The 18,712-nt window shown below is 55.8% G+C and overlaps 4 protein-coding genes, 2 non-coding genes and 7 pseudogenes across 6 annotated transcripts; all 13 read left to right on the forward strand.

The window, feature by feature from the left end:
• Positions 1-19: 19 nt before the first annotated feature.
• On the forward strand, positions 20-224 carry LOC147081424 (U2 spliceosomal RNA; annotated as a pseudogene).
• A 638-nt stretch (positions 225-862) lies between these two features.
• Positions 863-1,053, forward strand: LOC147081425 (U2 spliceosomal RNA). The gene has a single exon (XR_015076647.1). It is a non-coding gene; the product is annotated as a U2 spliceosomal RNA (small nuclear RNA).
• A 638-nt stretch (positions 1,054-1,691) lies between these two features.
• On the forward strand, positions 1,692-1,826 carry LOC147081426 (U2 spliceosomal RNA; annotated as a pseudogene).
• Positions 1,827-1,844: 18 nt separating this feature from the next.
• Positions 1,845-3,977, forward strand: LOC147081427 (uncharacterized). Its single transcript, XM_085980806.1, has 2 exons — positions 1,845-3,434; positions 3,678-3,977. The coding sequence occupies exons 1-2, from the start codon at positions 1,845-1,847 to the stop codon at positions 3,975-3,977; spliced, it is 1,890 nt and encodes a 629-aa protein (XP_085836932.1).
• Positions 3,978-6,102: 2,125 nt separating this feature from the next.
• On the forward strand, positions 6,103-7,520 carry LOC147081428 (uncharacterized). The gene has a single exon (XM_085980811.1). It carries the CDS (start codon positions 6,103-6,105, stop codon positions 7,429-7,431), a length of 1,329 nt encoding a protein of 442 aa, XP_085836937.1. The 3' UTR covers positions 7,432-7,520.
• A 363-nt stretch (positions 7,521-7,883) lies between these two features.
• LOC147081429 (U2 spliceosomal RNA) lies at positions 7,884-8,089 on the forward strand (annotated as a pseudogene).
• A 638-nt stretch (positions 8,090-8,727) lies between these two features.
• Positions 8,728-8,809, forward strand: LOC147081430 (U2 spliceosomal RNA; annotated as a pseudogene).
• A 1,227-nt stretch (positions 8,810-10,036) lies between these two features.
• LOC147081431 (U2 spliceosomal RNA) lies at positions 10,037-10,240 on the forward strand (annotated as a pseudogene).
• A 638-nt stretch (positions 10,241-10,878) lies between these two features.
• Positions 10,879-11,025, forward strand: LOC147081432 (U2 spliceosomal RNA; annotated as a pseudogene).
• Positions 11,026-11,740: 715 nt separating this feature from the next.
• On the forward strand, positions 11,741-13,651 carry LOC147081433 (uncharacterized). The gene is made up of 2 exons (XM_085980807.1): positions 11,741-12,599; positions 13,578-13,651. Exons 1-2 carry the CDS (start codon positions 11,798-11,800, stop codon positions 13,649-13,651), a joined length of 876 nt encoding a protein of 291 aa, XP_085836933.1. The 5' UTR covers positions 11,741-11,797.
• A 1,654-nt stretch (positions 13,652-15,305) lies between these two features.
• On the forward strand, positions 15,306-16,634 carry LOC147081434 (uncharacterized). The gene has a single exon (XM_085980813.1). It carries the CDS (start codon positions 15,306-15,308, stop codon positions 16,632-16,634), a length of 1,329 nt encoding a protein of 442 aa, XP_085836939.1.
• Positions 16,635-17,074: 440 nt separating this feature from the next.
• On the forward strand, positions 17,075-17,289 carry LOC147081435 (U2 spliceosomal RNA; annotated as a pseudogene).
• Positions 17,290-17,927: 638 nt separating this feature from the next.
• LOC147081436 (U2 spliceosomal RNA) lies at positions 17,928-18,118 on the forward strand. The gene has a single exon (XR_015076649.1). It is a non-coding gene; the product is annotated as a U2 spliceosomal RNA (small nuclear RNA).
• Positions 18,119-18,712: the final 594 nt, after the last annotated feature.

The following is an 18,712-nucleotide window of genomic DNA, read 5'->3' on the forward strand; positions in this document are numbered from 1 at the left end:
CATTGTCATGTACATGAACAAAGATTTTTATGAATAAAGCATATATATTGAAATAAAAAAAAAAAAAAAAATCTGTTCTTATCAGTTTAATATCTGATACGTCCCCTATCTGGGGACCAAATATTAAATTGATTTTTGGAACAGGGAGATGGAACAGGGGCTTGCTCCGTCCACTCCACGCATCGACCTGGTATTGCAGTGCTTCCGGGAGCGGTGCAGCTTCCCCTCTTTGGGGTGGGAAGTCGCAAAAGTCAAAAGCAGAAAAAGTTTTCGCACCACTTTCAGCCGTGCTGTCTTTCCTTTGTAGAGCCGCTCGGGCTCGCCCTTGTCGTGCCGCCGCCTTACTTTTCACCCGCTCGCTGGCCGGCCGCGCCGCAGGCTAAGCAGCCGCCTTCGGGGGTGTTTTTCGCTCTGCGTTTGCATGTCAAAATTGTGTTTTTCTTTCTTATTTGCATATGGGGACGTGCCCTGGATTTCAGGGCGGGGCCTCGCCACCTTTCCCGCTCTGCAGCTGACCTGGACCGTGCTGCACCCTGTTGGATTTCTGAGCCACTGCGCCCGCCCCCGTTGGAAAAGGAGGGGGGAGGGGACACCGCAAGCCCCGCCGGCGCGCTCCTGCGCGCCGCCCGGTTGGTTAATTGCTCGCAAAATGCAAATGCTTTCATGGCGTCATCTCCGCCGAAGGGAAGGGGGTGCCATACGGGCACGGCTTTTCGTCTGGCTTGCAAGTAAGTAAGCCCTGGCCGAAATTGCTCTCTTGCTGCAGGCCCGCCGTCGCACCTGCGCTCGGCCGACCGCGGCCAGATTGACGGAGAAGACAGAGGCCGAGGGACACTTGCGCGTCGGCGGGAGTTTACAGGCTATCGCTTCTCGGCCTTTTGGCTAAGATCAAGTGTAGTATCTGTTCTTATCAGTTTAATATCTGATACGTCCCCTATCTGGGGACCAAATATTAAATTGATTTTTGGAACAGGGAGATGGAACAGGGGCTTGCTCCGTCCACTCCACGCATCGACCTGGTATTGCAGTGCTTCCGGGAGCGGTGCAGCTTCCCCTCTTTGGGGTGGGAAGTCGCAAAAGTCAAAAGCAGAAAAAGTTTTCGCACCACTTTCAGCCGTGCTGTCTTTCCTTTGTAGAGCCGCTCGGGCTCGCCCTTGTCGTGCCGCCGCCTTACTTTTCACCCGCTCGCTGGCCGGCCGCGCCGCAGGCTAAGCAGCCGCCTTCGGGGGTGTTTTTCGCTCTGCGTTTGCATGTCAAAATTGTGTTTTTCTTTCTTATTTGCATATGGGGACGTGCCCTGGATTTCAGGGCGGGGCCTCGCCACCTTTCCCGCTCTGCAGCTGACCTGGACCGTGCTGCACCCTGTTGGATTTCTGAGCCACTGCGCCCGCCCCCGTTGGAAAAGGAGGGGGGAGGGGACACCGCAAGCCCCGCCGGCGCGCTCCTGCGCGCCGCCCGGTTGGTTAATTGCTCGCAAAATGCAAATGCTTTCATGGCGTCATCTCCGCCGAAGGGAAGGGGGTGCCATACGGGCACGGCTTTTCGTCTGGCTTGCAAGTAAGTAAGCCCTGGCCGAAATTGCTCTCTTGCTGCAGGCCCGCCGTCGCACCTGCGCTCGGCCGACCGCGGCCAGATTGACGGAGAAGACAGAGGCCGAGGGACACTTGCGCGTCGGCGGGAGTTTACAGGCTATCGCTTCTCGGCCTTTTGGCTAAGATCAAGTGTAGTATCTGTTTGATTCTGATGCTAATTGACCTTGTGTCGCGATACTGGTGTTTCTGGTTTGGCTGCATTTTCATGCTGGCTTCGGCCTTGATCCAATCAGAGCAGAGCGATCTGCATAGATGGCGACTGAGGAAGCAGTGAGCGAGGAAACCCGAGAAAGGAGCTATCGGGAGCAGAAACCGAGGCCGCCGGAGGAGGAGCGATTGCGGGAGCCCGGAGTGGAGAGCGACCTGCAGCGCGAGGTGGCGGCCGACCATGCAGCGAGGTCGAGAGCCTGCAGCGGAGAGCGATCGGCAGGCGAGAGGGCGGCCAACGAAGGAGCGAGCTCGGGAGGCCGGGGCGGAGAGCGATTGGCAGGCATGACGTCGGCCAATGAGGAAGCGAGCCCGGGACTCCAGGGCGGAGAGCGATTGGCAGGCGAGACGAGGGCCAAGCAAGCAGCAAGCTTGGCAGCCCGGGGCAGAGAGCGATTGGCAGGCGCGACGGCGGCCAATGGAACAGCGAGCTCGAGAGCCTGGAGTGACGGGCGACCTGCAAGCGAGATTGCAGCAAACCGAGGAGCGAGACAGGGAGTCCGGAACACTGTCCGAGTCACAGTGAAGAAGGTGGAGGGACAATCGCCCATCGACCGCTCCCTTTTTGTGAAGAGGATCTTGACCGGATGCTGCGGATTCCAAGTTGCGGACATCTTCGCTCTGCAGGATTTCCCCAGCAGTGGACATTTTGATGTGACGTTCAGGAACGTCGCGGCATGCCTGAAATTTCTGCAGGCAGTTAAGGAAAAGGGGAGTGAAACGCTGCTTTCAGTTATGACTGCCGAGCCTCTATTCACTCTCCCAACACAAAGAAACCGGGTGGTCACTGTACACATGTACAACCCGCACATCCCTGTGGTCGATGTGCTGACGTTCCTCGGCAGATACGTCGACAGTGTCGGGAACAGCGTTGACGTAAATGACCTGTTTGGGATCTGGACCAGCAAACGCCAGATCAAAGTAACCCTGAAAGTGGATGCCAAAGGAGCCATCCAGCACCTCCCCTCCAGCTTCGCCATCGGTGGAAGCCGGGGCTACATGGTGTACGCGGGACAACCCAGGGTGTGTCGAACCTGCGGGAGATCCGGGCACGTGGCGGCGACCTGCACTGTCACCATCTGTCGCAACTGCAAGCAGGAAGGCCACCAGACGAAGGATTGCAAGGAGAGCAAGTGCTGCAACTTGTGCGGGGAGACAGGCCATCTCTACAAGGCCTGCCCAAGGCGCAGCAGCAGCTATGCGCAGGCAATTAAAGGACCTGTCAACAAGGCCGCCTCAAAGGAGACCAGCACCGCTCCCACCGCAGAGGCCCTCACTGGAAACGACCAAACCCAGGCAACCAGCACTCAGCCTCCTCCCCAACAGCCAGAGACCATGGAAGAGGAGGCAGCTGGAGAACAACAACTGGGAGAATGGCAGGAGGTCAAACGAAAGAACAAGAAAAAAAGCCTCCCCCAAAGAGAGAGGCCGCCAAAGTCCAGGCCTGTGGAAAAAAGGCGGCACTCGCCCCAAACGGGCAACACCAGCAGCTGCTCATCTGATGAGGAAGGGCAAGAAAAGAACAGTCACCAACAACAAAAAAAGTGGCTGAGCGAAAAGAAACAAACAGGAGTGATCACCGTGCCCCAGAACACCGGTAGCAACGAAGGGCACAACGCAGCCCAGCTCCAGACCGCCGGGAGCGGCCAAGTTCCCGACGCTCCCCAGCTCCAGACCGCCGGGAGTGGCCAAGTGCCCGACGCTCCCCAGCTCCAGACCGCCGGGAGTGGCCAAGTGCCTGACGCTCCCCAGCTCCAGACCGCCGGGAGCGGCCAAGTGCCCGACGCTCCCCAGCTCCAGACCGCCGGGAGCGGCCAAGAGCCCGACGCTCCCCAGCTACAGACTGCCGGGAGCGGCCAAGTGCCCGACGCTCCCCAGCTCCAGACAACCGGGAGCAGCGGAGCGTCCACCATCCCCCAGCTCCGGGAAACCGGGAGCAATGAAGCGACCGATGCACACCTGCTCCGGGAAACCGGGAGCCACGACACCACAGACGACAGGCTGAGGGAAGAACCATCCACGAATGAGGAAGAAGACTTCTTCTCACCGCCGTCATCCCCCTGCCGGTACAGCAACCCCTCAAGAGACCAGGGCGAGTTCCTCAGCCCAGGGCAAGTACAGTTTTTCTCTGACACTGTGTGTATGCAGGTCCAGCCCCAAGGGATGGAAACAGCATAAAGGACTGCTTATTAAAATGGGACTTGAACTCTATTTAAAATTTAAAATGGGTTTAAAAATTGCAAGCATAAACGTGCGTAGCATCAAAAGCACGACGCGATGTGTTTCCACCTTGGGGTACCTTGCCAAGGTCAAGGCCGACCTACTGTTCCTGCAGGAGTGCGGCCTACCGCACTTCAGCAACTACAGGCAGTGGTCGCGATGGTGGCCCCACGGCCAATCGATCTGGTCAGGAGGCAACGATTGCCGTGCCTCCGGCCTGGGTATTCTGCTGCGGGGAGGTGACTTCACCATCACCGAAGTTAAGGAGGTAGTGGGTGGCCGCCTCCTCGTAGCAGACGTACTGTACAAGAACGCCCCGCTCAGGCTGATCAATGTGTACGCCCCGACTCTCAAGAACGAGCGGCTGGCCGTCTTCCAGCAGCTACCGCTGCTGCTGGCGACGTCCAGGCCGGTTATTCTGGGCGGTGACTTCAACTGCATCATCGATGCGGCTGGGCGATCCGGCAGAGCCGACAGCAAACTGGACGCCACGTCCAGACTCCTGATGGAAGCGGTAAAAGACGCCAAGCTGCACGACATCTTCAGCAACCCTGCAGATGGAGCGCCGCGCAGATACACCTGGTCCAGGCCAGACGGGTCTGTCCGTTCCAGGATAGACTTCCTGTTTGTGTCCCAAGCTCTCTCGGTCAGATCCACCGACGTCAAGCCGGTGTTCTTCTCTGACCACTGCCTCTTACTAGCCGACTGTCACCCACAGGAAGACCAGAAAGTAGGCAGAGGGATATGGAAGCTGAACGTGAAACTGTTGACCCCAGAAAACATTGAGGAACTCAAAAGGGATTACAAAGGTTGGAGAACCGTGAAACCCCTCTTTGATTCCCCGGCGCACTGGTGGGAAACGATCAAGACGAACATCAAGAGGTTCTTCATCCTCAAAGGTGTTCAGAAGGCGAGAGAGGGACAGAGGGAAATGTCCCGACTCCAGAAAAGCATGCAGAATCTGCTCCTGCTGCAGTCGATGGGAGTCAATGTCGGGGAGGAACTCCAAGAGGTGAAGGGCCAGCAAGCCTCGCTCTATGCCTCAGAGTCCTCCAAGATCATCTTCCGCTCCAGAGTCCGCTCCGTGGAGCAGGACGAGACGTGCTCGCGTTTCTTCTTCCAAAAGGTACACAGAGGGAGCTCTGTGATCCACAGCCTGAAGGAGGAAGACGGCTCTGTGACGTCCTCGCAGCCTGACATGCGAAGGATCAGCAAATCCTTTTATGCCGGGCTGTACGACGCGAAGCCCACAGACAGCGCGGCCTCCCAGTCTTTCCTGTCGTCTATCTCGGAGGTGCTAGACGACAGCAAGCGGGAGAGTCTGGATCACCCGCTAACTCTGGACGAGCTGACAAAGGCCGTCCAGTCCTTCGAGACGAGTAAAACTCCCGGAAGCGACGGCCTACCGGTCGAGTTGTATTCGGCTCTGTGGGACTGGATGGGCCCAGACCTGCTGGAAGTGTACGGGGGTATGCTTCTGGCTGGCAGCATGTCAGAATCGATGAGGAAAGGCATCATCACCCTCATCTACAAGCAGAAAGGGGAGAGGGAAGAAATCAGAAACTGGCGGCCCATTTCGCTGCTTAATGTGGACTACAAGATTCTGTCCAAGGTCATCGCCAACAGGGTCAAGTCTGCTCTGGAGCTGGTGATCCACCCAGATCAGACCTGTGCCGTACCCGGCAGGAAGATCTCTGATAGCCTCGCGCTACTCAGGGATACGATCGCCTACGTGCGGGACAGGGGGGTGCACACCTGCTTAATCAGCTTGGACCAGGAGAAGGCTTTCGACAGAATATCGCACACGTACATGATGGACGTGCTCTCCAAAATGGGGTTTGGGGAGGGAATCTGCAATTGGATCCAACTGCTCTACACAGACATCAGTAGCGCAGTCCTAATCAACGGGTGGGAATCAGAAAGCTTCCCGATCAAATCTGGAGTCAGGCAGGGCTGTCCTCTCTCCTCCGTCTTGTTCGTGTGTTGTATCGAACCCTTTGCCCAATCCATCAGAAGGGATTCGAGCATTGGAGGGGTGACGATCCCAGGCAGCGGAGGCACTCAGGTTAAGACCTCCCTGTACATGGATGACGTCGCCGTCTTTTGCTCGGATCCGCTGTCGGTCCGCAGACTGCTGAGCATCTGCGACCAATTTGAACTGGCCTCGGGAGCGAAAGTAAATCGCAGCAAAAGCGAGGCCATGTTCTTTGGGAACTGGGCCGACCGATCCTTTGTCCCCTTCACCGTCAGGTCAGATTACCTGAAGGTGCTGGGAATATGGTTCGGAGCGGCTGGGGCATGCACAAAAAACTGGGAGGAGCGTATCTCCAAGGCACGCCAGAAACTGGGAATGTGGGAGCAGCGCTCCCTGTCGATCGTGGGAAGGAACCTGGTCATCAGGTGCGAAGTGCTGTCAGTGCTGCTGTACGTGGCGCAGGTGTGGCCCATACCCCGACCCTGCGCCGCCGCAGTCACCCGAGCCGTCTTCCACTTTATCTGGAGATCGAAAATGGACCGTGTCCGGAGGGACACGATGTACAAATCTCCAGAGAAAGGGGGAAAGAACGTACCAAACGTCGCCCTCATCCTGATGGCCACCTTTGTGTGCGGCTGCATCAAACTGTGCACGGACCCTCAGTACGCAAACACCAAGTGTCACTACGTGCTGAGGTTCTACCTGACCCCGGTGTTGCGAAGGATGGGTCTGGCGACGCTGCCGCGGAACGCTCCATCCAGTTGGACCGTGCCAGACCACCTGTCCTTCGTGGAAAAGTTTTTCACGGCAAACACCTTTGACCACAAAGCTGTCAAGCAGTGGTCAGCACGAAACGTCCTCGAGACCCTACGGGAAAAGGAGATGGTAGATCCTCTCGGATGGTTCCCTGAGCAGACTGTCGAAGTCATTTGGCAGAATGCCTCATCGCCAGAACTCACAAACAAGCACCAAGACGTAGCTTGGCTGGTGGTGAGAAGGGCCCTCCCCGTCAGATCCTTCATGCACTCCCGACGTCTCTGCTCCACCGCACGCTGTCCGCGAGGAGGCTGCGCTTGGGACGAGACCGTCATCCATCTCCTTCTGGAATGTGCCTTTGCACAGAAGGTCTGGAAAGAGATGCAGTGGTCTTTGTCGAGGTTCATCCCGAGCAGCTCGGTAACACAGGACTCTGTGCTCTACGGACTGTTCCCAGGGACGCACACCGAGACAAACATCAACTGCTGCTGGAAGATCATCAACTCGGTGAAAGACGCCCTTTGGTCTGCCCGAAACTTGCTGATCTTCCAGAGCAAGGAGATGTCCACGACCGAGTGTTGCAGATTGGCACATTCCAAGGTCCGGGAGTACGTGCTGAGGGACGCACTAAAGGTTGGTGCCGCCGCCGCCAAGGCACGATGGGGAAGGGCCACAGTTTAAGGCCCTCCCGCCAGTGTACACTGAGGGGCTGAAACCAGTGGAAAACCCCCCCTCGGGCCGCATGACGTACAAGTGTGTTAATTGTAAAGCACTTGTAACCTGTGAATGTAAATAGAGTACCATGTATTGCATTCATGTGTATTATTAAGCCATATATAATACGGTTGGTGGATTGTAATGTAATGTATTTTGAGAAATGTTGGAATGCACCTCGGCCCCCCTTGGCCTGTATGACTTATAAAACATGTAATGAAAATGTACCTGTTTGTGTAAAGAGAGTACCATGTACTGCTTTCATCTGTAATATGATTTGTGGAGTGTATATTGTTATATATTGAAACATGCTTTGATATATGTAATGATAAATGTAATGTAATTTGTAAATTGAGTGCCATGTGCTGAAGTTAATTTGCACTGTACCAGATGTGGACTGCATTGTCATGTACATGAACAAAGATTTTTATGAATAAAGCATATATATTGAAATAAAAAAAAATAAAAAAAATCTGTTCTTATCAGTTTAATATCTGATACGTCCCCTATCTGGGGACCAAATATTAAATTGATTTTTGGAACAGGGAGATGGAACAGGGGCTTGCTCCGTCCACTCCACGCATCGACCTGGTATTGCAGTGCTTCCGGGAGCGGTGCAGCTTCCCCTCTTTGGGGTGGGAAGTCGCAAAAGTCAAAAGCAGAAAAAGTTTTCGCACCACTTTCAGCCGTGCTGTCTTTCCTTTGTAGAGCCGCTCGGGCTCGCCCTTGTCGTGCCGCCGCCTTACTTTTCACCCGCTCGCTGGCCGGCCGCGCCGCAGGCTAAGCAGCCGCCTTCGGGGGTGTTTCTCGCTCTGCGTTTGCATGTCAAAATTGTGTTTTTCTTTCTTATTTGCATATGGGGACGTGCCCTGGATTTCAGGGCGGGGCCTCGCCACCTTTCCCGCTCTGCAGCTGACCTGGACCGTGCTGCACCCTGTTGGATTTCTGAGCCACTGCGCCCGCCCCCGTTGGAAAAGGAGGGGGGAGGGGACACCGCAAGCCCCGCCGGCGCGCTCCTGCGCGCCGCCCGGTTGGTTAATTGCTCGCAAAATGCAAATGCTTTCATGGCGTCATCTCCGCCGAAGGGAAGGGGGTGCCATACGGGCACGGCTTTTCGTCTGGCTTGCAAGTAAGTAAGCCCTGGCCGAAATTGCTCTCTTGCTGCAGGCCCGCCGTCGCACCTGCGCTCGGCCGACCGCGGCCAGATTGACGGAGAAGACAGAGGCCGAGGGACACTTGCGCGTCGGCGGGAGTTTACAGGCTATCGCTTCTCGGCCTTTTGGCTAAGATCAAGTGTAGTATCTGTTCTTATCAGTGGCTGCATCAAACTGTGCACGGACCCTCAGTACGCAAACACCAAGTGTCACTACGTGCTGAGGTTCTACCTGACCCCGGTGTTGCGAAGGATGGGTCTGGCGACGCTGCCGCGGAACGCTCCATCCAGTTGGACCGTGCCAGACCACCTGTCCTTCGTGGAAAAGTTTTTCACGGCAAACAACTTTGACCACAAAGCTGTCAAGCAGTGGTCAGCACGAAACGTCCTCGAGACCCTACGGGAAAAGGAGATGGTAGATCCTCTCGGATGGTTCCCTGAGCAGACTGTCGAAGTCATTTGGCAGAATGCCTCATCGCCAGAACTCACAAACAAGCACCAAGACGTAGCTTGGCTGGTGGTGAGAAGGGCCCTCCCCGTCAGATCCTTCATGCACTCCCGACGTCTCTGCTCCACCGCACGCTGTCCGCGAGGAGGCTGCGCTTGGGACGAGACCGTCATCCATCTCCTTCTGGAATGTGCCTTTGCACAGAAGGTCTGGAAAGAGATGCAGTGGTCTTTGTCGAGGTTCATCCCGAGCAGCTCGGTAACACAGGACTCTGTGCTCTACGGACTGTTCCCAGGGACGCACACCGAGACAAACATCAACTGCTGCTGGAAGATCATCAACTCGGTGAAAGACGCCCTTTGGTCTGCCCGAAACTTGCTGGTCTTCCAGAGCAAGGAGATGTCCACGACCGAGTGTTGCAGATTGGCACATTCCAAGGTCCGGGAGTACGTGCTGAGGGACGCACTAAAGGTTGGTGCCGCCGCCGCCAAGGCACGATGGGGAAGGGCCACAGTTTAAGGTCCTCCCGCCAGTGTACACTGAGGGGCTGAAACCAGTGGGAAACCCCCCCTCGGGCCGCATGACGTACAAGTGTGTTAATTGTAAAGCACTTGTAATCTGTGAATGTAAATAGAGTACCATGAACTGCATTCATGTGTATTATTAAGCCATATATAATACGGTTGGTGGATTGTAATGTAATGTATTTTGAGAAATGTTGGAATGCACCTCGGCCCCCCTTGGGCTGTATGACTTATAAAACATGTAATGAAAATGTACCTGTTTGTGTAAAGAGAGTACCATGTACTGCTTTCATCTGTAATATGATTTGTGGAGTGTATATTGTAATATATTGAAACATGCTTTGATATATGTAATGATAAATGTAATGTAATTTGTAAATTGAGTGCCATGTGCTGAAGTTAATTTGCACTGTACCAGAGGTGGACTGCAGTGTCATGTACATGAACAAAGATTTTTATGAATAAAGCATATATATTGAAATAAAAAAAATAAAAAAATCTGTTCTTATCAGTTTAATATCTGATACGTCCCCTATCTGGGGACCAAATATTAAATTGATTTTTGGAACAGGGAGATGGAACAGGGGCTTGCTCCGTCCACTCCACGCATCGACCTGGTATTGCAGTGCTTCCGGGAGCGGTGCAGCTTCCCCTCTTTGGGGTGGGAAGTCGCAAAAGTCAAAAGCAGAAAAAGTTTTCGCACCACTTTCAGCCGTGCTGTCTTTCCTTTGTAGAGCCGCTCGGGCTCGCCCTTGTTGTGCCGCCGCCTTACTTTTCACCCGCTCGCTGGCCGGCCGCGCCGCAGGCTAAGCAGCCGCCTTCGGGGGTGTTTTTCGCTCTGCGTTTGCATGTCAAAATTGTGTTTTTCTTTCTTATTTGCATATGGGGACGTGCCCTGGATTTCAGGGCGGGGCCTCGCCACCTTTCCCGCTCTGCAGCTGACCTGGACCGTGCTGCACCCTGTTGGATTTCTGAGCCACTGCGCCCACCCCCGTTGGAAAAGGAGGGGGGAGGGGACACCGCAAGCCCCGCCGGCGCGCTCCTGCGCGCCGCCCGGTTGGTTAATTGCTCGCAAAATGCAAATGCTTTCATGGCGTCATCTCCGCCGAAGGGAAGGGGGTGCCATACGGGCACGGCTTTTCGTCTGGCTTGCAAGTAAGTAAGCCCTGGCCGAAATTGCTCTCTTGCTGCAGGCCCGCCGTCGCACCTGCGCTCGGCCGACCGCGGCCAGATTGACGGAGAAGACAGAGGCCGAGGGACACTTGCGCGTCGGCGGGAGTTTACAGGCTATCGCTTCTCGGCCTTTTGGCTAAGATCAAGTGTAGTATCTGTTCTTATCAGTATCTGCTTGATTCTGATGCAAATTGACCTTGTGTCGCGATACTGGTGTTTCTGGTTTGGCTGCATTTTCATGCTGGCTTCGGCCTTGATCCAATCAGAGCAGAGCGATCTGCATAGATGGCGACTGAGGGAGCAGTGAGCGAGGAAACCCGAGAAAGGAGCTATCGGGAGCAGAAACCGAGGCCGCTGGAGGAGGAGCGATTGCGGGAGCCCGGAGTGGAGAGCGACCTGCAGCGCGAGGTGGCGGCCGACCATGCAGCGAGGTCGAGAGCCTGCAGCGGAGAGCGATCGGCAGGCGAGAGGGCGGCCAACGAAGGAGCGAGCTCGGGAGGCCGGGGCAGAGAGCGATTGGCAGGCATGACGTCGGCCAATGAGGAAGCGAGCCCGGGACTCCAGGGCGGAGAGCGATTGGCAGGCGAGACGAGGGCCAAGCAAGCAGCAAGCTTGGCAGCCCGGGGCAGAGAGCGATTGGCAGGCGCGACGGCGGCCAATGGAACAGCGAGCTCGAGAGCCTGGAGTGACGGGCGACCTGCAAGCGAGATTGCAGCAAACCGAGGAGCGAGACAGGGAGTCCGGAACACTGTCCGAGTCACAGTGAAGAAGGTGGAGGGACAATCGCCCATCGACCGCTCCCTTTTTGTGAAGAGGATCTTGACCGGATGCTGCGGTTTCCAAGTTGCGGATATCTTCGCTCTGCAGGATTTCCCCAGCAGTGGACATTTTGATGTGACGTTCAGGAACGTCGCGGCATGCCTGAAATTTCTGCAGGCAGTTAAGGAAAAGGGGAGTGAAACGCTGCTTTCAGTTATGACTGCCGAGCCTCTATTCACTCTCCCAACACAAAGAAACCGGTTGGTCACTGTACACATGTACAACCCGCACATCCCTGTGGTCGATGTGCTGACGTTCCTCGGCAGATACGTCGACAGTGTCGGGAACAGCGTTGACGTAAATGACCTGTTTGGGATCTGGACCAGCAAACGCCAGATCAAAGTAACCCTGAAAGTGGATGCCAAAGGAGCCATCCAGCACCTCCCCTCCAGCTTCGCCATCGGTGGAAGCCGGGGCTACATGGTGTACGCGGGACAACCCAGGGTGTGTCGAACCTGCGGGAGATCCGGGCACGTGGCGGCGACCTGCACTGTCACCATCTGTCGCAACTGCAAGCAGGAAGGCCACCAGACGAAGGATTGCAAGGAGAGCAAGTGCTGCAACTTGTGCGGGGAGACAGGCCATCTCTACAAGGCCTGCCCAAGGCGCAGCAGCAGCTATGCGCAGGCAATTAAAGGACCTGTCAACAAGGCCGCCTCAAAGGAGACCAGCACCGCTCCCACCGCAGAGGCCCTCACTGGAAACGACCAAACCCAGGCAACCAGCACTCAGCCTCCTCCCCAACAGCCAGAGACCATGGAAGAGGAGGCAGCTGGAGAACAACAACTGGGAGAATGGCAGGAGGTCAAACGAAAGAACAAGAAAAAAAGCCTCCCCCAAAGAGAGAGGCCGCCAAAGTCCAGGCCTGTGGAAAAAAGGCGGCACCCGCCCCAAACGGGCAACACCAGCAGCTGCTCATCTGATGAGGAAGGGCAAGAAAAGAACAGTCACCAACAACAAAAAAAGTGGCTGAGCGAAAAGAAACAAACAGGAGTGATCACCGTGCCCCAGAACACCGGTAGCAACGAAGGGCACAATGCAGCCCAGCTCCAGACCGCCGGGAGCGGCCAAGTTCCCGACGCTCCCCAGCTCCAGACCGCCGGGAGTGGCCAAGTGCCCGACGCTCCCCAGCTCCAGACCGCCGGGAGCGGCCAAGTGCCCGACGCTCCCCAGCTCCAGACCGCCGGGAGCGGCCAAGAGCCCGACGCTCCCCAGCTACAGACTGCCGGGAGCGGCCAAGTGCCCGACGTCCCCCAGCTCCAGACCGCCGGGGGCGGCCAAGTGCCCGACGCTCCCCAGCTCCAGACAACCGGGAGCAGCGGAGCGTCCACCATACCCCAGCTCCGGGAAACCGGGAGCAATGAAGCGACCGATGCACACCTGCTCCGGGAAACCGGGAGCCACGACACCACAGGCGACAGGCTGAGGGAAGAACCATCCACGAATGAGGAAGAAGACTTCTTCTCACCGCCGTCATCCCCCTGCCGGTACAGCAACCCCTCAAGAGACCAGGGCGAGTTCCTCAGCCCAGGGCAAGTACAGTTTTTCTCTAACACTGTGTGTATGCAGGTCCAGCCCCAAGGGATGGAAACAGCATAAAGGACTGCTTATTAAAATGGGACTTGAACTCTATTTAAAATTTAAAATGGGTTTAAAAATTGCAAGCATAAACGTGCGTAGCATCAAAAGCACGACGCGATGTGTTTCCACCTTGGGGTACCTTGCCAAGGTCAAGGCCGACCTATTGTTCCTGCAGGAGTGCGGCCTACCGCACTTCAGCAACTACAGGCAGTGGTCGCGATGGTGGCCCCACGACCAATCGATCTGGTCAGGAGGCAACGATTGCCGTGCCTCCGGCCTGGGTATTCTGCTGCGGGGAGGTGACTTCACCATCACCGAAGTTAAGGAGGTGGTGGGTGGCCGCCTCCTCGTAGCAGACGTACTGTACAAGAACGCCCCGCTCAGGCTGATCAATGTGTACGCCCCGGCTCTCAAGAACGAGCGGCTGGCCGTCTTCCAGCAGCTACCGCTGCTGCTGGCGACGTCCAGGCCGGTTATTCTGGGCGGTGACTTCAACTGCATCATCGATGCGGCTGGGCGATCCGGCAGAGCCGACAGCAAACTGGACGCCACGTCCAGACTCCTGATGGAAGCGGTAAAAGACGCCAAGCTGCACGACATCTTCAGCAACCCTGCAGATGGAGCGCCGCGCAGATACACCTGGTCCAGGCCAGACGGGTCTGTCCGTTCCAGGATAGACTTCCTGTTTGTGTCCCAAGCTCTCTCGGTCAGATCCACCGACGTCAAGCCGGTGTTCTTCTCTGACCACTGCCTCTTACTAGCCGACTGTCACCCACAGGAAGACCAGAAAGTAGGCAGAGGGATATGGAAGCTGAACGTGAAACTGTTGACCCCAGAAAACATTGAGGAACTCAAAAGGGATTACAAAGGTTGGAGAACCGTGAAACCCCTCTTTGATTCCCCGGCGCACTGGTGGGAAACGATCAAGACGAACATCAAGAGGTTCTTCATCCTCAAAGGTGTTCAGAAGGCGAGAGAGGGACAGAGGGAAATGTCCCGACTCCAGAAAAGCATGCAGAATCTGCTCCTGCTGCAGTCGATGGGAGTCAATGTCAGGGAGGAACTCCAAGAGGTGAAGGGCCAGCAAGCCTCGCTCTATGCCTCAGAGTCCTCCAAGATCATCTTCCGCTCCAGAGTCCGCTCCGTGGAGCAGGACGAGACGTGCTCGCGTTTCTTCTTCCAAAAGGTACACAGAGAGAGCTCTGTGATCCACAGCCTGAAGGAGGAAGACGGCTCTGTGACGTCCTCGCAGCCTGACATGCGAAGGATCAGCAAATCCTTTTATGCCGGGCTGTACGACGCGAAGCCCACAGACAGCGCGGCCTCCCAGTCTTTCCTGTCGTCTATCTCGGAGGTGCTAGACGACAGCAAGCGGGAGAGTCTGGATCACCCGCTAACTCTGGACGAGCTGACAAAGGCCGTCCTGTCCTTCGAGACGAGTAAAACTCCCGGAAGCGACGGCCTACCGGCCGAGTTGTATTCGGCTCTGTGGGACTGGATGGGCCCAGACCTGCTGGAAGTGTACGGGGGTATGCTTCTGGCTGGCAGCATGTCAGAATCGATGAGGAAAGGCATCATCACCCTCATCTACAAGCAGAAGGGGGAGAGGGAAGAAATCAGAAACTGGCGGCCCATTTCACTGCTTAATGTGGACTACAAGATTCTGTCCAAGGTCATCGCCAACAGGGTCAAGTCTGCTCTGGAGCTGGTGATCCACCCGGATCAGACCTGTGCCGTACCCGGCAGGAAGATCTCTGATAGCCTCGCGCTACTCAGGGATACGATCGCCTACGTGCGGGACAGGGGGGTGCACACCTGCTTAATCAGCTTGGACCAGGAGAAGGCTTTCGACAGAATATCGCACACGTACATGATGGACGTGCTCTCCAAAATGGGGTTTGGGGAGGGAATCTGCAATTGGATCCAACTGCTCTACACAGACATCAGTAGCGCAGTCCTAATCAACGGGTGGGAATCAGAAAGCTTCCCGATCAAATCTGGAGTCAGGCAGGGCTGTCCTCTCTCCTCCGTCTTGTTCGTGTGTTGTATCGAACCCTTTGCCCAATCCATCAGAAGGGATTCGAGCATTGGAGGGGTGACGATCCCAGGCAGCGGAGGCACTCAGGTTAAGACCTCCCTGTACATGGATGACGTCGCCGTCTTTTGCTCGGATCCGCTGTCGGTCCGCAGACTGCTGAGCATCTGCGACCAATTTGAACTGGCCTCGGGAGCGAAAGTAAATCGCAGCAAAAGCGAGGCCATGTTCTTTGGGAACTGGGCCGACCGATCCTTTGTCCCCTTCACCGTCAGGTCAGATTACCTGAAGGTGCTGGGAATATGGTTCGGAGCGGCTGGGGCATGCACAAAAAACTGGGAGGAGCGTATCTCCAAGGCACGCCAGAAACTGGGAATGTGGGAGCAGCGCTCCCTGTCGATCGTGGGAAAGAACCTGGTCATCAGGTGCGAAGTGCTGTCAGTGCTGCTGTACGTGGCGCAGGTGTGGCCCATACCCCGACCCTGCGCCGCCGCAGTCACCCGAGCCGTCTTCCACTTTATCTGGAGATCGAAAATGGACCGTGTCCGGAGGGACACGATGTACAAATCTCCAGAGAAAGGGGGAAAGAACGTACCAAACGTCGCCCTCATCCTGATGGCCACCTTTGTGTGCGGCTGCATCAAACTGTGCACGGACCCTCAGTACGCAAACACCAAGTGTCACTACGTGCTGAGGTTCTACCTGACCCCGGTGTTGCGAAGGATGGGTCTGGCGACGCTGCCGCGGAACGCTCCATCCAGTTGGACCGTGCCAGACCACCTGTCCTTCGTGGAAAAGTTTTTCACGGCAAACACCTTTGACCACAAAGCTGTCAAGCAGTGGTCAGCACGAAACGTCCTCGAGACCCTACGGGAAAAGGAGATGGTAGATCCTCTCGGATGGTTCCCTGAGCAGACTGTCGAAGTCATTTGGCAGAATGCCTCATCGCCAGAACTCACAAACAAGCACCAAGACGTAGCTTGGCTGGTGGTGAGAAGGGCCCTCCCCGTCAGATCCTTCATGCACTCCCGACGTCTCTGCTCCACCGCACGCTGTCCGCGAGGAGGCTGCGCTTGGGACGAGACCGTCATCCATCTCCTTCTGGAATGTGCCTTTGCACAGAAGGTCTGGAAAGAGATGCAGTGGTCTTTGTCGAGGTTCATCCCGAGCAGCTCGGTAACACAGGACTCTGTGCTCTACGGACTGTTCCCAGGGACGCACACCGAGACAAACATCAACTGCTGCTGGAAGATCATCAACTCGGTGAAAGACGCCCTTTGGTCTGCCCGAAACTTGCTGGTCTTCCAGAGCAAGGAGATGTCCACGACCGAGTGTTGCAGATTGGCACATTCCAAGGTCCGGGAGTACGTGCTGAGGGACGCACTAAAGGTTGGTGCCGCCGCCGCCAAGGCACGATGGGGAAGGGCCACAGTTTAAGGTCCTCCCGCCAGTGTACACTGAGGGGCTGAAACCAGTGGGAAACCCCCCCTCGGGCCGCATGACGTACAAGTGTGTTAATTGTAAAGCACTTGTAATCTGTGAATGTAAATAGAGTACCATGTACTGCATTCATGTGCATTATTAAGCCATATATAATACGGTTGGTGGATTGTAATGTAATGTATTTTGAGAAATGTTGGAATGCATCTCGGCCCCCCTTGGGCTGTATGACTGATAAAACATGTAATGAAAATGTACCTGTTTGTGTAAAGAGCGTACCATGTACTGCTTTCATCTGTAATATGATTTGTGGAGTGTATATTGTTATATATTGAAACATGTAATGATAAATGTAATGTAATTTGTAAATTGAGTGCCATGTGCTGAAGTTAATTTGCACTGTACCAGATGTGGACTGCATTGTCATGTACATGAACAAAGATTTTTATGAATAAAGCATATATATTGAAATTAAAAAAAAAAAAAAAAAAAAAAAAAATCTGTTCTTATCAGTTTAATATCTGATACGTCCCCTATCTGGGGACCAAATATTAAATTGATTTTTGGAACAGGGAGATGGAACAGGGGCTTGCTCCGTCCACTCCACGCATCGACCTGGTATTGCAGTGCTTCCGGGAGCGGTGCAGCTTCCCCTCTTTGGGGTGGGAAGTCGCAAAAGTCAAAAGCAGAAAAAGTTTTCGCACCACTTTCAGCCGTGCTGTCTTTCCTTTGTAGAGCCGCTCGGGCTCGCCCTTGTCGTGCCGCCGCCTTACTTTTCACCCGCTCGCTGGCCGGCCGCGCCGCAGGCTAAGCAGCCGCCTTCGGGGGTGTTTTTCGCTCTGCGTTTGCATGTCAAAATTGTGTTTTTCTTTCTTATTTGCATATGGGGACGTGCCCTGGATTTCAGGGCGGGGCCTCGCCACCTTTCCCGCTCTGCAGCTGACCTGGACCGTGCTGCACCCTGTTGGATTTCTGAGCCACTGCGCCCGCCCCCGTTGGAAAAGGAGGGGGGAGGGGACACCGCAAGCCCCGCCGGCGCGCTCCTGCGCGCCGCCCGGTTGGTTAATTGCTCGCAAAATGCAAATGCTTTCATGGCGTCATCTCCGCCGAAGGGAAGGGGGTGCCATACGGGCACGGCTTTTCGTCTGGCTTGCAAGTAAGTGAGCCCTGGCCGAAATTGCTCTCTTGCTGCAGGCCCGCCGTCGCACCTGCGCTCGGCCGACCGCGGCCAGATTGACGGAGAAGACAGAGGCCGAGGGACACTTGCGCGTCGGCGGGAGTTTACAGGCTATCGCTTCTCGGCCTTTTGGCTAAGATCAAGTGTAGTATCTGTTCTTATCAGTTTAATATCTGATACGTCCCCTATCTGGGGACCAAATATTAAATTGATTTTTGGAACAGGGAGATGGAACAGGGGCTTGCTCCGTCCACTCCACGCATCGACCTGGTATTGCAGTGCTTCCGGGAGCGGTGCAGCTTCCCCTCTTTGGGGTGGGAAGTCGCAAAAGTCAAAAGCAGAAAAAGTTTTCGCACCACTTTCAGCCGTGCTGTCTTTCCTTTGTAGAGCCGCTCGGGCTCGCCCTTGTCGTGCCGCCGCCTTACTTTTCACCCGCTCGCTGGCCGGCCGCGCCGCAGGCTAAGCAGCCGCCTTCGGGGGTGTTTTTCGCTCTGCGTTTGCATGTCAAAATTGTGTTTTTCTTTCTTATTTGCATATGGGGACGTGCCCTGGATTTCAGGGCGGGGCCTCGCCACCTTTCCCGCTCTGCAGCTGACCTGGACCGTGCTGCACCCTGTTGGATTTCTGAGCCACTGCGCCCGCCCCCGTTGGAAAAGGAGGGGGGAGGGGACACCGCAAGCCCCGCCGGCGCGCTCCTGCGCGCCGCCCGGTTGGTTAATTGCTCGCAAAATGCAAATGCTTTCATGGCGTCATCTCCGCCGAAGGGAAGGGGGTGCCATACGGGCACGGCTTTTCGTCTGGCTTGCAAGTAAGTAAGCCCTGGCCGAAATTGCTCTCTTGCTGCAGGCCCGCCGTCGCACCTGCGCTCGGCCGACCGCGGCCAGATTGACGGAGAAGA

The sequence above is a fragment of the Somniosus microcephalus genome, unplaced genomic scaffold, assembly GCF_052327205.1.
Source record: "Somniosus microcephalus isolate GS21.2 unplaced genomic scaffold, FLI_Smic_1.0 scaffold562, whole genome shotgun sequence".
Lineage (NCBI taxonomy): Eukaryota > Metazoa > Chordata > Chondrichthyes > Squaliformes > Somniosidae > Somniosus > Somniosus microcephalus.